We start from the raw sequence: 15,966 nt of genomic DNA, 5'->3' as shown, positions 1-15,966 counted from the left end.
TGTTTACATGAATTTCAGTTCATAGTTTTTAGAAATCTTGTTGTAGAGAACAAAGAAATGTAAGTAAACGCTGGTGCTTGCATGGGCGCTTGGATTACAGGTAATGAAGGGCATTTTTCAAGCAAATGTAGAGACTCTATTCAAAGTCTCGAGTTGTCACAAGAAATCGATAGCCCTCTTGCGCCCCCTTGGTACTTCTGAGCCTACACTCAGCGCTGTAGAGGTGTCTGCCATCTCCACGTCGGATGCAACAGTGACAGCTGGAGGCGCAGGTTTCTCTACCCACATATCATCCTCGTTCTCGTCCACAGCGTTCCGGCGTTTGGATTTAACTTCCTTCTCGACCTCCTTTTCCCCCTTCAACTTCAACCCTCCTGTCTCTTTATCCTTTTCCCTATCTTTCTCTTTATCCTTCTTTCGCTTCTTCTTCGGTTTTTCCACCACCACGTTCAGGGTATCGCCAGCCTCATCGTCCATAAACGAGACAATAGCTTTCCGTTTCTCCTTCTTCTTCTTTTCTTTTCTTTCTTTCTTTTCCTGTTTATCTGAGTCGGTATTGGTCGTCCGAGCTTCTCGTCGAACGAAAGTAGGTTTAAAGGTATTGGGATCTACTGGTCGATCGTCTACCACTACGGGGATAGAGGCGAGCGGAGATATTTTCGTAGACATAGTAGTCTCTGAAATGGGTCCGCTTGTTTCAATATCATTCGGCCCCTTGTCCCTCTCGTCCCCCTCGTCACCACCCTCCTCATCACTCGAATCTTCGTCATCACTAGCAAAAATTGCCTTGAACACGTCAACAGAAGGGCGTTCATAGGTCAAAGTATCTCGACCTTGAGTATCGTCTTCATCACCGAGACCGACGTTGGCCAAATCTCGAGGACCACTCGTACTAGCACCAATGTTGTTATTATTTATCGAGACGATCCCGTAATCCGCGGCGGCAGTCCCAGAGGGCACAGAAGGGTCGAAAGCAGATGGGTCTTGGAAGTCTGGGACGGACGACTGAGTAGGATCCTCAGTTTTGGGTTCTGGATTCGGATCCTTCACACCGAATCTCTTACATAGCAGCCTCGCTGGCTGCCAGGGAACGGTTTCCCTGGTCAAGTGTCCATACATGCCCATCCGCGCAGCGTTTTCTTTAGGAGAAAGTTCCTTCTCCTCCGTTGCTTTCTTTTCCTCGTTAGAAGATTGTTCCTCAAAAGCTGGAGTGTGTAAACCCTCTATCACCTTCGGCCCATGCTCAACTACAGCTGCGCTCGTAAACCGTCCTGCCATAGCTCCGCTGACAGGTTTGAACACGACAGCACTCTGTGCGTATTCTTCCATCTCGGAGTTGAATTCTGGAATGGATTGGTGCGGGAGGGGTTCTAACATGATCGTGGAAGAAGTGTCAGCCTGTGATTGAAGGTATGCCGTATAACGTGCTTGCTTGACTGGATCGCTGGGAAATGGTTTGAATCCGGTCAGAGCAGCACGGGCGATTTGAGGATCGGTGCGGGGAATACGAGGGGTTGTGGCAGCAGGAGCAGGAGCAGGAGGAGAGGTCTGGTCAGAGGCACTTGCGGTTGCTGGAGGTCCTGTTGTTGAATGAAGGTTGGCAGCGATATTCTTTAACCTATCGCGGTCTTTCTGAGACATATAATCGAATACGGATCGAGGGGCAGAGGGGAGTGGTATCTCGCCCAATATTGATCCTCGCTGTCGAACGGTTGAATTAATCTCTCGGACGTACGTCAGGTAACAGATAACCTACATCGTCCGCAGACAGACCACTCGTCTTCCACTTGCCATGCGGAATTGCCGCAGTGTTCTCCTGCTTAACATTCTCCTTGTTTGAAGCTGGATATTGCCCTTGATTTTGGCCTTGCGACCAGACGCGTTTTGGGTCAGGTTTCCATCCTGGGGGAATATCGGGCAGAGGATACCTGTGGACCCAAGATATCAGTTGGTGCCTATCCCTGTAATGTAGTCCACTGACCATCGATCCTCCATCACGGCTTTACCCGATAGGACAAAACCAGGTAACACAGGTGTCCCATCTCGGAACGTTCCAGTGGGAGGAATTGGACCTGGAGCAGATCTCTTGAAAACAGGATAAGACTAAAGATCAAATCTGCATGCTCAAAAGTGTGAATTACCTACTAGCTTTGATTTCGAGCCACTTGAGAAAGTCCGATCTCTTTCGGGGTCGTCAAAGGCGTCGTAAGCGAGGCGATTTCGAACATTCGCAGAGCTACCGTCGTAGACATCCAGATCGTCTTCATCAGCGTCATTCAGTGCACCAAGTCCGAATCCGGCTTTGGAACAAAATACACGCATCAGGCCCTGTCTGTCGAATTGCATGTTGAATAAACACTTACATGATATGTTGGGTCCAGTACTTGAGCCACCACTGCCTTTCACACCCAGACTGTCATTCAAGCTCATGCCGGGTCGATAACCTAATCCATGACTGTTGTCTTTGCGTTCGACAACGAGCACTGGTGTATCTCGAGGAGCGTAGGTATGTTTGCTTGCTTCCTCTGCGTCTTCATCTGGCATAGTTTTTGATGTGTCTACTGAAAAGGCTGAGCCAGTAGAGGCTTGCAGATCCTGTAGTCGTCTTTGTTTAAGGGAAATCCGTGGGCCGATTCCTTGCCCGACGCGCCAACCCATCTTTTTGAGTATACGAGCACCAACTGAATCTTTTGAAGGAGGTAGCATAGCGGATTGTAGAGCAACAGTTAGTGGACTATTCGGTGGCAAATCAGTGATTGAGAACAAGGATACTTCGAGAGGATGTGTACGCACTCGACATCGGCGTCGTCCTGGCTCTCCATTTGCTTTCCGGAAGTAAGATCCATCTCGTCCGTGGTATCCACAATCTTCCGACTATCTCTAATATCCTGTATATCTTCTTCATCCATAAAATCTTCTGGTTTTGCCGCTTTCTTCTTTGCACGGTCGGAGCGCGATGAAACGAACGTCTGAGGAGTCCATCCTACAGTACGTTGGGTCAATGCTTAGGTGAAGGTGATAAATGATGGTTCATTATTTACCTTCTTTTGAGCCAACAGTGTTGAAATAGCCAGCACTAAATCCACCTGTAAACGCTCCGTGAAGCCTTCGTCGACCTTTCTCATCCCGAACTTCTTGTTTCCATAGCGGGACAAATTCCCCTGTGTCGCGGGATTTTTCCAGTGGTGGAAGAGGTGTTCCTATCTATATATGGAAAATGTCAGTGTAGTAAGATACAGATATATAGAATGGTGCTCACTAAACAGAAGTTCTCATTAGCTCTTGCACTGGATGTATCGACACCGATGTCTCCTAGCTTTCGCTTGAGGCGGCTGGTCATTGAGCGAATGCACTTGTTCCTCGGAAGAGACGAGACAGTATGGTGCAGTCAAGGTTGAGTCTATCCTTGAAGCTTGAAGCGCTCAAGGTCGGGGGGGAGATATTATGGCGTGATGCCCTCACGATGCTCATCACCATCACACGTGCTCGCCTCGACGCTTTTTTGTAAACTTCAAACGCAACAATTGAACAGATTCAAGCTCAAGCTCAAGTCTTACATGTACACACAAGTGAAAAGTTGACTGATAAACTTACTCGTCACTAGTAGTAGGGCCACAAAGTAACTGTTCTACTAGTAATTCGAGGTTCCCTGTTCCTACGGCTATTATCGTCAACTTCAAGTGCAACGCATTTTTCAAGGCTAGGGCTACCCGCATTGACCTGCGTATCGAATACTGCTGCGCTGATGCAGGATCTTGAACAGATATTCAGGATATTTGTGCATGGCTTTTCATCTCATCATCCCGTTACAGCTATGCGTGTTTGGGGAACTGGACTTTATTGTCAGAGGCTTCCCGGTGGGGTTCCCTGTTCAGCCGTAAGATGCTCCCCAAACGGTACCTTAGAACATGGACTGTTGGCTATTGATTATTTCGTTTCCCATAAGGCGACCTCCACGGACTTTCAGCGCTTTTGATCCCGTCGCTCAAAACAATGCTCACTGCCAGTATGTGGTCACGGTAACCTTTTAAGACATAGAGGTTTGATGCCAGTTTGATTCTGAATACATGGACTTACGTTCTTCCCGAGATGTGTGAATCATCCACCAGGAGTCCAAGATTTGGAACGTTTCCCAGTCCACCAGAGAAGTTGTGATACAGCTACTTTTCTCCAAGTACAGAGCGAACGGGCCCCTTTGAGCTGATTTATGCCTATGATGATGAAAGCACACTTCAATAATGCATTACCAAAATTTGCACTCGAACGCAAAAATCTTAACTAGGTATGTGGCAAAGTTCTTGAATCCTGATACTCACACTACGAAACTCTCCGGCTGTACTGATTGTTACAAGCACAGAGAATACTTTCACTATTTGGAGCTTCCTTAGTGCCATCCTCGGAACTTACGTCCAGCGGCCCGTCGTTTCTGGTCTCGATACGCCATGCACAACGGACCTCCACAGCAATTCATTCGACATATATCCATACCTGTACCTTCCTAATGTGACACTCTAACGCCGAAGCAAGTCGTATAAAAACTGCAGATGCTAACCTCAATATTCCTCAGTGTGACCGGTTCCACTGATCCCCTTCATTCCTCGACTACACTGAATTATTGGCTGGACCAATATCCATTTTCTTCTCAACTTCACGATTCTACAAGCTCCATCTCTCTTTTTTGATCATCATGCACGGATTCCGCGTATCCAATCTGCTCATGACCGCTAGTGTGCTACTTATGACTATATCCTCCCGCCTAAGCAGCGTCCGGGCTGCTCCAGTTCAAGCCCCCGCCACATCTGGAGGAGGAGGAGCCCCCGCTGCGCCACACTTTGTTGTCTATACGGATAAAGGCTCAGAACCTGCACCTGATGTTTCGAAGATTTCTGTAAGCCGCTCACTTTTCCTGAAATCCTTCTCCACGAGTCATTTATTCCGGTCTCCAAATAGGGTTTCAACACGGTGTCAGTATTTCTTCTAGCCAATAAACTTTGAATTTACTGTATGAATTCACCATTTGCATCCCATACAGCGCAATGTCCTTCCTTCTGACCTCGGGTGCCGCCGACCAAGCTAAGGCATGGGAAACCTTAGCGCAAGCCCAGAAATCTAGTATCAAGAGCGCGTATGAGAAAGCCGGGATCAAGCTTATTGTCTCAGCGTTTGGTTCGACTGATTTACCCACATCGAGTGACGCAAAAAGCACTGCCGCGACAATGGCCAAGTGGGTTCAGAATAATAACGTGGATGGGATCGGTGGGTAGTTGGAATCAAGCTCTTACTATGAAATGACTACTCACAGTGGAGGAATACATTCACATTGGCTTTTATAGATGTTGACTATGAAGACCTCAATGCTATGAATGCGCAAGATGGAAAGGCTGAGCAGTGGTTGATCGATTTCACTAATGCACTTCGAACTCAGCTTCCTCAAGGCAAATATATCTTGACACATGCTCGTAAGTCGTTTGCAACAGTATCTGATTGACTTATTGAATGATTAAGTGATTCTGCCTTGTATTCTTTTCAGCTCTTGCACCTTGGTTCAGCGCTTCCCACTACAAGTCCGGTGGATACACCAAAGTCCACAAGGAGGTTGGAAGTAAGATTGATTGGGTGAGTGTTTCTGTTTCTGGTGCGAACCAGGCTGGTAGCTGACTACAGTGTCGTATCATAGTATAACATCCAGGTAAGCCCAGTGCTCCTGCACCATGGAGAATTATTCAACGTTGTCCGACACTATTGTCTACAGTTCTACAACCGTGCGTCCAATCTTCCCGTGCCCTTCTCTCGAATCTCACTACCTTTCATTATTTCTTCACATCTTCTAGAAGGGACCGAATATACAACTTGCGATGGTCTCCTCACTTCCTCTCCTACGTACCCCGGCTCGGCTGTGTTCGAGATCATGACAGGCGGCGTCTCAGCAGACAAGGTCGTCATTGGAAAGCCTGGTGGACAGGCTGACGCTACAACTGGATACATGGCCCCGGCCGATCTGGCAAAATGTGTGGTGACTGCTAAGGGGAAAAACTGGAGTAAGTTTCTCAACATGAAATTTGATCAGTGGATAGAATGCTGATATATGCATATGTGTTGTAGATGGCGGTGTAATGAGCTGGGAGTATCCCGAGGCTGACGCACAGTGGATCAAAACCGTGAAGGGATCGTCGTTCCAGTGAGATTCAAGACAAGCATAGAGTCTGTTTAAGAGTGATCTAGAGCTGGGATGGGATTATGTATATATGATACGTTTGGCTACCGCTCGAAAATAATGACATGTTAAAGATGGTTTGGTATGGGCATGTAGCGTAGGGGTTATCGCGTTCGCTTTGCATTCTCGATTGCTTGCGAAAGGTCTCCGGTTCAAATCCGGACTTGTCCATTTTTTCGCCTGCGGATACAAAGTTTAGTCCTCTGGGGACTAAGACTGTGTACCAATAACTTCGATGAACCCCGTTATATTGTGACTCAGTGAATCAGGCCCGCTATTTTAGTTTGACAATATTTTATCTTATTTTATCACTATCATAATCAATGCCCGTGGCGCCTCCGATTTCTTCATCGTTTCAGACGTTGTGTAGAAGGTTTTTTGGAGTTTACACAAGTCGGCAGAGTCCTTTCTCTGCGTTGAGTGATCGTAGGAGACAGTAGGAGACAATGCGAAGCTACATAGTTCATCAGAGTGAAATTGGAGATACACGGGTGACTTTCAAGTGTACCGTATTATGTAGTCCGTTTCAAGTATGTACTAAACTCTATTATTTATCCTTCTTGACTTCCATCACCGTTGTTGTTAGTTCCTCAACAGGAATTCAAAAAGCATCCCACATATAGTTTCACGGCTGGGCATTCTCATTAAGGTGATTCGATTCTCCCACGCGATTTATCTCTGTGGTCCGCCACGTTGTCCTCAAGCTCTCGCTACCTCAGTGATACACACAAAGTCACCTCGACTTCATTATCTGAGCCAGGACTTGCCGCCTTGTACTCCGATGCCGCGCTCTTACAGTGTACATCTGCTGACCCGCAACATATACTCATCGTCCCGGTTTACTTGGAGCATGTTTTTCGACCTTTGAAGACACAGAAATAGCAAATGATATCGTTTCAAATTGCGAAGGAATCAAATTCATCGACATCTTTATTCTCAGGCAAAGTCAAGGGACTGTTGCATGCGTTGAATCATGTCGACGTTCCTTGTGAGTTTTCTGCGTTCAACCGGGTCCGAAGCCTGCCAAGCTTCGCCAAGGTACTGAGAAACAGAATTTGGTGGCGATGAAAGCAATCTTGTATTCAATGATCTAATACTCTTGCTGTGACCTTTGTCTCTAGCCTTGTGTTGAGAAAAAGGCACAGTCTTGGCCTGAATAGAGCGGTGGTCGCAATCCAAGAGTCTTGTCTTTGTGAACGTCTTGGGAGCGTGTACATACCAGGAGTAATGATTTCCTCGCCGAACGATACCTCTCGGTTTCTTCTTGCTTTCATCACAGTGAAATAATGCCTCACGTACTCTGAGATCAACAGAACACAGAGTCTGCGATTGGTCCTTCGAATACCTGGGCTTTACCTTTTGCTTTCCTATAATGGTTCACCCCCCTGCCATTCTCTCATCATATTTGGAACGTTATAAAAACTGGACAGTTAATGCTGAAGAACAATCAATACAACGAGCTCTACCACAGCAACTTAGGATGAAACTCCTCGCTTCTACCGTTCTGGCTGCTCTTCTCGCTCTTCCAGCCTTCTCGGACACGATACCGATTACGCTCGATATTGTTAATGCCGATGGCGCTCCTGATGGGTTCAGTAGAAGTAAGCTTCGCCTTCTTCGAGGAAAACATGTGTTGATAAAATCAATAGGTATGGTGACTGCTAACGGAACGTATCCTGGTCCGCTCATCACTGCGAGCAAGGGCGACACGCTCGTCGTCACAGTCAACAACCTGCTAGTACGTTGATCTGTTCGAATGATTTTCTATATTTTCAGCCCAATAATCTTGGATCACAGGATGACCCGACGATGCGTCTTAGTACCTCCCTCGTAAGCTAACAAACTTTTTTAATCATAACGACAGTCTAAGTTGTCCTGTACCATGCAGGACTTCGACGGCATCTTAGTTGACACTGGTAACTCGTTCGACGAGGGCAGTTCCTTTGTGACGACTTGTCCTATTGCACCCAACGCAAGCTATACCTACGTAGTACCTTTGGTCAACAATCAGACTGGAACATTCTGGTATCACAGGTCAGCGTGACGTCTGATTTTGTGATTCTGGGGACTAACTCTATATTTCAACTTCAGTCAATTGAGTGTGCAGTACGTCGATGTAAGTACTTCTATCTTGAGCTCCGATCCCCAGGATTTGACCTTGATTTCTTAGGGCCTTCGTGGGGCTCTAATCGTATATGGTGCGCCTCGTCTTCTCTCGATCTTTCTACGATGATATATTACTTTGTTACTTACTTGCTCCAATCTTTCATTTTCGTCAGACCCCGATGACCCTCTCAAGGACCTCTATGATGTTGACGACGAAAACACGGTCGGCTTGATTTAAATCTCCTTCCTTTCATCTCTTACCATTATTGTACTTTTCTCTAGATTTGGCAAGTTGGCGATTGGTGGCATAACAGCACACTACCCATGCTCGCAGGCTACGTCGCTACTGGAATCGTCCCAGTATCTGACAGTGGTACATTCAATGGCGTGGGCAGATTCAATGGTGGACCCGAAGTACCATTCTTCGTGGTCGATGTAGTTCAAGGAACTCGATACCGTTTCCGAATCATCAACACCTCTGCCAGAAATGTATTCACCATGTCGGTCGATAGCCACAACATGACTGTAAGTTGTCTATACTAAGTGATGTCGTTCGTTCTTGTTTAACATTTGGTAGATCATCGAAACCGATGGTATGCCCACATCACCAATGACTGTCAACTCACTCGATCTGCTTGCTGGCCAACGTTACTCTGTTGTGGTCGAGGCCAACCAGCCTATCGCAAACTACTGGATCAATGCTCCTTACGTTGGCGGTTCTCCAGCCAGGAACTTGAACCGTACGATCTCTTGTCCTAGTTCATACTTGACCAAAGATTGATAGTCCTATACAGAGAATGCCACACTTTCCCGGGCTATCCTGCGTTATCAAGGTGCACCAGAAGAAGACCCAACGTCCCCAATGTCCCTTGGTCCCGCAGATGAGGAGTTAAACGCTCTTGTCGAGGCTAATCTTCGTGTAAGCAGCGCAATATATTATTCAGGATGTATCATTCATTGGAGCTTTAGCCCTTGGTTGCTTCACCTGCACCAGAAGCTGACATCAACATCACACTCAACCTTGTTGTGGTTTGTCTTTCTGTATGCGATGTATCCATACATGAAGCTGAAGATGCCGTAGACTGCTGGTAAGGCCCAGTGGAATGTCAACAATGTTAGCTATCTTGCACCCGAGGTTCCGACCCTCGTCAAAATTCTCGATGGTGCCAACAGCACTGATGACTTCAATGTCACTGAGAACACCTTCATTCTTCCTGCTAACAAGATTGTTCAGGTCATTTTCCCCCCGAGTGAAGATGATGAGGAGCATCGTGAGTTGATTTTTACCTTGTCAATGAATGGACAGTTTGATATGTAATAACGCACCAGCCTTCCATCTCCATGGAGTAAGTGCCCTTTCTACTACATGTTTGAATTTCCAGGCTGAACGTATTACAGAACAACTTCTGGCTCATCAAGTCTAATAGCTCCGATGAAATCAACACCGAGAACCCGATAAAACGTGATGTGCGTGTTCAAATCCCTTCAGTCTCAAATCCCTTGAACATTGCTCTTTTCCAGGTCGCTGGTGTCGGTTCGACTGGAACTATCATGCGATTTTCTACTGCCAATCCAGGTCTGTCCCTGGCCACTCCATTATCTTCATGTCATTTCATGTTTTCCATTAGGTCCATGGTTCTTCCATTGCCACATCTTCTGGCATCTTCAAGCTGGTCTTGCTACAGTGATGGCCTCGGGTCTAAATGAGACTCGGGCAGAAGTCCACCCCACACAGGCCTGGACTGAGTTGTGCCCGGCATATGATGCTCTTTCACCTGATTTGCAGTGATCTTGAAGTAATTATAGATGATAGAAATGCTTTCTACTATGCCCCCAGATTATCCACCTTAGTCTCTGTGATATTTCCCTTGGTCAATGTGTTTCCTTCTATTTTTGTAATAGTTATGATTCTTCAGTTCCACTGTACACATTCCTGAATAAGACACCTCAATGTTCAATTCTACAATTGGGTGGCTGGGCCAAAATTGTTGTTGATGAATATTTGAATTCTGATATTTAAGACACTGGATGACTTCCCGTAAGCTTTATTTACCAAAAATCTGTCCAATATTTGTTTGATGGCACTTAGCCGAGCTCAAAAGAGGCGTTTGGTACCTGGTTCCTCAGGTATTGCAAATTCAACGCGGGTTCTAAACATCCCATCTGAGGAGGGGTTCGACCCCTTCCCTAGACAGAATTTTGAGCACATAAACGCCACTTGTGATACGCGACCGTACATGATCCAAATATGGACTTTGCTCCGTCTGGTCCCTTATGCAGTCGAGGATGTAAAGCATATACAGGCTCAAAAACTTGCTTTTATTTTCCGAATTTTTGACAATTCTTAGTCAAGGTATATACCAACAAGATGTAGGCACTTTAGTTAAAGGATTAGCATTATTCATGTAGTTATGCTCTTGTAACAACAATGCTTATAAGTATTAACTCCTGAATGCAGGTAGATTAGGAGTGCTCTGCGGTAACCTGCAGGGTTTGTGAGCCAGAAATCGTCCGATCTGGCCACAGAAAAGGTATAAAGAGGTATTTGGAGGATGAAAAAATCGTGAAAATCATCGAACTTTGACTGCTTTCGATCCTCCTACTTAACCTCAAAAATGTCCTCACCCACTGGGAATATCAATGGGACTAGCTCACCGAACCAAGACCATCATTATATACCCTCATACACTGGCCAGCATGAGAATCATACCTGCACTCCTGCACCTCCGATGGCTCGACGGACTCCTGACCATGTTTACAACCCTCAGGCTGTTTATCACCGAGGACATCTTCCTGGCCCCACCTATGCAGATGTCGTTCAAGGACGATCTGGCAACCAAGTTCCTGATGGGTACTTTCCTGCTCCCACTCCTCAATTGGAACATGTACGTGTTTGCATTCAAAATCACAGAGCGATTCTGATCAAAACTGTCAAGTCCATGCCTTGGGTCCCCATTCCGCCGCTCGGTATTCCGAAGATCCACTTTTATTGTAATCTCTCCTTATTGTTCTTTCTCGCTACACATACCCTTTCGTTCTAGTCCCTCCTTATTGTCTTTTACCTTACCCTGCAGGTACTACACGTATAGCTCCTAGTAGTTAGTCTGGCGCTCCGTAGATATAAATACTGCCTGTACACTACTGTAGTTCCTCAGTTTAATTATCAACTTAGATCTCCCTTCCAACTTAGCTCTTCTCTAAGTCTTCAGGCTCATCGTCTTGAAGTACGTTCTACTCCACCTTAGGACTTCGACGTTCTTTGGTTCGCTCCTCGTCGTCGGCGATACTGCCACTCCGACTTGGCTGCTACTTAGCTTCTCTCTTCTGTACTCTCAATCTCCAGGGACTAACGGCGTAACGGCGGTGTTGTTAATAACTTCACTACTGTCCCACTCGACCTTCCGCCCTTAGACACCTTGTGACCCTGGCACGGTTACACGGTGTACATGATCTTAACAAAAACTGAATATTACAGAACAATTATTCTTTGAACATTCCTGGATACTCACCATCTCGGAATCTGTGTCGCCCATCTACTCGAATGGGACCACCTCCATCCTTTGATTTACCTCAGAGTTTTGGGAACATCTGACATCACATCAACAGCAATTACCAACCCCCTCCGCTTCCTCGTCCACTCACTCCTGAGGATAATGATGAACTGATGTCAGTTAATCAGCTTCTTCCTGTCAAACGGACTCATGAAGATGATGATGCCGGTGACAAACAACCTGCAAAGAAGCCTATGGCCGCGAAAAAACCTTCTGATGCCATAAAACCAAAGAAGGTGATACCGAGACCTTTACCGAAAACTGTCAAGAAGCCAAAGATAGTTAATGATGATGGTGATGGTGAGGCAGAAGATGAGCATGGTTCCCGGGAGAAAAAGAAGACAGGAGGACGCACAGTGGGATCTACTGAGTACAGTACTACCGAGCTATCTGGAATGGTGAGGCTTGTCTTGAAGTATCTTCCCATGGGAAAGAAAGGTTGGGAGCGTGTCGTGAATGAGTATAATAAATGGGCATCAACCAATAGATACCCCCCACAACAGTATAAGCCATTTCAAACACAATGGAACAGAGTAAGTTTCTCTCTTTTTATCACCATATTTATTTACTTACTTCTGCTTGAGTGTGTCCTGATAGCATCAACGAAGCCAACTGGAGATGCCGACAGACTCGAGATGTATGAACAAGTTCTTGAGGCAGAGGCTGAAATTGCTCAGCACGTAAGTCTTGGAAGTCTGCAAGACAATGAAAATGTTATCAGCATATCTTTGGAGGAAGATGACGATGACGACAATGAAGACTTGGTAATAAACAAGGGGAAGGGAAAGGTACGGGGCAGTGAAGGAACTGTGTTGACAAAGGCCTACAAAGTTGAAGCTCCACTGAATGATGCACCTCGTACCCACATGTCACATCAAAGCCAGGCCAATGATCTTCTGGGAGGCATCTCTGCCTCGCTCAACCCTCAAAATCTTCAGCAGCGTGACGTGAACCATGCATCCATGAACTTACAGATGATGCAGATGCAGCACATGCAGACACAGCTCAACAATCTCCAGCAGTGCCTTGATACAGCAACCCGAGAAGCTATGGAGGCACAGTCTGTTGATATCTAATGGCACACGCAGACGGCCAAAAGAGCCTTGCATAATCCGCATACCCCATTCAGCAGTCTGTTGAAATGATAAGAGTTGGCGGTTGAAGGACAAAAGGTATTCCTGTTCAGCAACGTTAGCAGGAATTTGCTCTCCTCCCTTGAGAGGTGCCCTAATCCTGCCTTTAATTGACTGAGGACCACGAGGAAAAGCGGTATCGCAGACGAGGTAAAAACCATCTGGTACACTGGAGTGAAGATGCTCAAAGATTGGCCGTGCAGTGTGAGCATCATGCCAACTCCCAGGAGCATTCAGAACAGCGTCGATGATTGTCCCTACATAAGAAACATCAGAACGATCCAATGATAGAGATTGTACATACACACCTTTTGGGGAGAACACTAGAACATTACTCATGCGATGATCTGTCTTCCAGCCATTATATGTTGCATTCTCGATCTCTGGGTCGTCCGAAACTTGTGAAAGAAGTGACAGCCCATCAATGCTGGCAAATGCACCCTCAAGCATAGAATGGCGCGCAAGGATGAGCGCCTCGTACTCCTTGAACTCTGAGAGTCTTCGAGGGAGAGCTATCCATGCCTCCTCCAAGCTCCGTAGGGTGGAAAGAAGAATAAGTATGTTTTGCATTACGAGCCTGCGGCTCCAGTGTAATGCGTAGTGGGTGAGCGTAAAAAATTCTAGTTGCAAGAGTAGGTAGAATTACGCACTACTATGTACAGAAAAAAAGTGAGATTATGAATCATTCATTCCTCATCAAATTCAAACTCATCAAGATTGACACCGTAACTGTCCAGCACAAAGTCCAAATTCCTTCGCCTTATTACATCCTCTTTGAGCATTTTTCGGGTGGCAGTCTCATTGTGATGACATATACGTGCCTCACCAAATGACTCACAAAAAGCCACACCCTTCAAAGCTTTAACTCTAGAAATAGCAACAAATGACAGACCAGATGCAAAATCCTTCTCTCCAAGGCATATAGTGGCTTTATCAAGGGTTAGGCCTTGGCTTTTATGAATGGTGATAGCCCATGCCAAAGCAAGTGGAAATTGTGTCCGTGAAAGAGTTTTATCATCTCGGGTATGCCAAGTTGCTTGTACTGGTACAATTGGAATCCATGAAGGATCCAACCCCTCCCATTGGTCAGTTTCAGGCCCTAAACAGAACAGAAATGAAATGACCATAGTACCTAATGAAAGATATTCATACCTGAAAAACCATCACACTTCACAAAGATAACAGCAGGCAGGTCACCATGTTGAGGATCTGACATGGGGGCATACCAGATCTTTTTTATAGTACCTCGAGCACCATTAACAAGACCTATTTAGAAATAAATAAGAAATAGAGTATAAGGATGCTCTATACAAAATACCTTTTGAAGTCCATAAATTTCTGGTAATCATAACCTGAGCACCTTCTGCAAGAACAATTTCCTTTTGCAGGCCCTCAGCATCTTCTTCAGAAGCTTTTTTTGCCTCAGGAAGGTTATGCTTTGCTTTGCAGCGTACCACAGGATTGCCACACTGAGATAATCGGATATGGTTGAATTTCTGAACCAATTCTTTTGTTGGCAGAAGATGAAGTGCCTGGTCAAACTCTGCCTTTTCATCTGCAGAGAGCTGGTCCCAGAATCGAGTACGGAGCTGTTGATAGTCATCTGTAGTAGATTCATAGTCCCGTAGCCTTAAGAGGATGTTCCTGAATAATTCTTGAGTTGGATCATTGCCAGCTTGTCGGAATACATGGGTAAGATTGATAGATTTTGTGAATGCATGATAGGAATTGACACCTTCAACCTTTAATAGTGGTGATGTCCGATTTGGCTGAAGATGGCTTGTAGAGTAGAGTGGAGACTCCCCAACAGGAGGTAACTGACCAAAGTCTCCAAACAGAATGGTGGGAATATTACCAAGAATTTCATCACTGAATTCAGGTATAGCTTGACGTAGTCGGCGATCAACTTTGCCCAACTGTTGTTGTCCAATCATAGACTTCTCATCAATTATAAGGAGTCTGGCAAATTTCCATCGTGTTTGAATACGTTTTAATGCATTAGGGCCCAATGGCTCAAATCCACTCTGGCCATCCTTTACAGGTATTGTGAGGCCATAGTTCAAAGTCCAGCCACGGATCCCAAATGCTGCAACACCAGTAGGAGCAAGACGTACAACTGGATCATGATTGGGACCAATTGTATAGGAGAAATGCTGACGTAGTGCATAAGTTATAGCCCAGATAAGATAAGTTTTTCCAGTTCCAGCAGTACCATCGACATTCACACGAAGAGTTGGTGGTTTCAAATCAGGATTTTGTGCAAGTTTTTTGAAATAGGCCATAACTTGAAGAAATACAATACGCTGTGGTCCCTTGAGTGATGCATATGGTGCTAGTGGTAGTAGTTGAACATCATCATTAGGTGATTCTTTTACACAGGCTGCCAACCAATGGGCAGCATCCTGAATAATTTGTGTAGATCGAGGAGAATTTCCATGCCAATCATAATGTAAGTCCATATCTCGGCGGCCAAGGTTATCTGCTGTAGAAACAGCAGTAGTACTATTGGGACCACGAGCAGCCTCCTGCATCCACTGGAAACGCATTGGACCATCATCATCATTATCAACACGAATAGACTCAGAGTCAGAGTCAGGGTCCTCAGGTTGATGAGTGATTATAGGAAGTGGATCATCATGCACATGTTCAAGATCTTTGCATTCCAGTGTATAAGCATCAGTAAAGGAACCCCAGCCCTCTAGTACATCTTCAACCTTTCTGAAAGGATGGTGGAGTATTAAGCGAGCATAACAATAATTTTCATATAAGTCTGGTGCATGAAGATCTGGAGTATAGAGAGGCCACACGCCTACAGCAAAAGGGGATTTCCGTGTACGTTTGTGCAGGTTCCGACCTCTCCAGTCCCAATGAGTAGCAAACTCAAGAAGTGAAACTTGCTCAATACCCTCCACATCTGGATCCCTTTCCACATAACGCTCAAAAATTGACTTTCTCTCCCTAT

The 15,966-nt window shown here is 45.7% G+C and overlaps 4 protein-coding genes and 1 non-coding gene across 5 annotated transcripts; 4 read left to right on the top strand and 1 right to left on the bottom strand.

Annotated features, from left to right (window-relative positions):
- Positions 1-156: 156 nt before the first annotated feature.
- C8R40DRAFT_1195850 (uncharacterized protein) lies at positions 157-3,462 on the bottom strand (the record flags this gene model as incomplete). Its single annotated transcript, XM_046233081.1, has 9 exons — positions 3,260-3,462; positions 3,042-3,204; positions 2,794-2,983; positions 2,364-2,734; positions 2,146-2,300; positions 1,982-2,085; positions 1,757-1,928; positions 448-1,701; positions 157-378 (listed from the first exon to the last, which is right to left on the bottom strand). The coding sequence occupies exons 1-9, from the start codon at positions 3,338-3,340 to the stop codon at positions 157-159; spliced, it is 2,712 nt and encodes a 903-aa protein (XP_046085060.1). The 5' UTR covers positions 3,341-3,462.
- Positions 3,463-4,687: 1,225 nt separating this feature from the next.
- C8R40DRAFT_1171887 (putative chitinase) lies at positions 4,688-6,182 on the top strand (the record flags this gene model as incomplete). The annotated part of the gene is made up of 9 exons (XM_046231785.1): positions 4,688-4,888; positions 4,951-4,964; positions 5,033-5,256; positions 5,334-5,459; positions 5,531-5,616; positions 5,678-5,689; positions 5,753-5,762; positions 5,832-6,038; positions 6,103-6,182. 9 exons carry the CDS (start codon positions 4,688-4,690, stop codon positions 6,180-6,182), a joined length of 960 nt encoding a protein of 319 aa, XP_046085059.1.
- A 118-nt stretch (positions 6,183-6,300) lies between these two features.
- On the top strand, positions 6,301-6,385 carry C8R40DRAFT_t155. Its single transcript has one exon. It is a non-coding gene; the product is annotated as a tRNA-Ala (tRNA).
- A 1,309-nt stretch (positions 6,386-7,694) lies between these two features.
- C8R40DRAFT_1048312 (Cupredoxin) lies at positions 7,695-10,109 on the top strand (the record flags this gene model as incomplete). The annotated part of the gene is made up of 16 exons (XM_046224491.1): positions 7,695-7,815; positions 7,864-7,952; positions 8,012-8,044; positions 8,103-8,248; positions 8,306-8,330; positions 8,385-8,412; positions 8,494-8,543; positions 8,603-8,845; positions 8,898-9,060; positions 9,115-9,239; positions 9,290-9,349; positions 9,402-9,591; positions 9,650-9,666; positions 9,719-9,787; positions 9,842-9,896; positions 9,949-10,109. The coding sequence occupies 16 exons, from the start codon at positions 7,695-7,697 to the stop codon at positions 10,107-10,109; spliced, it is 1,575 nt and encodes a 524-aa protein (XP_046085058.1).
- Positions 10,110-10,935: 826 nt separating this feature from the next.
- Positions 10,936-12,947, top strand: C8R40DRAFT_1171885 (uncharacterized protein; the record flags this gene model as incomplete). Its single annotated transcript, XM_046231784.1, has 3 exons — positions 10,936-11,205; positions 12,000-12,404; positions 12,480-12,947. 3 exons carry the CDS (start codon positions 10,936-10,938, stop codon positions 12,945-12,947), a joined length of 1,143 nt encoding a protein of 380 aa, XP_046085057.1.
- Between the last annotated feature and the right edge of the window lie 3,019 nt (positions 12,948-15,966).

The sequence above is a fragment of the Lentinula edodes genome, assembly GCF_021015755.1.
Source record: "Lentinula edodes strain Le(Bin) 0899 ss11 chromosome Unknown C8R40scaffold_23, whole genome shotgun sequence".
Taxonomy (NCBI): Eukaryota; Fungi; Basidiomycota; class Agaricomycetes; order Agaricales; family Omphalotaceae; genus Lentinula; species Lentinula edodes.
Note: the sequence above shows the minus strand (reverse complement) of the source record. Positions and strands in the feature narration are given on the sequence as shown.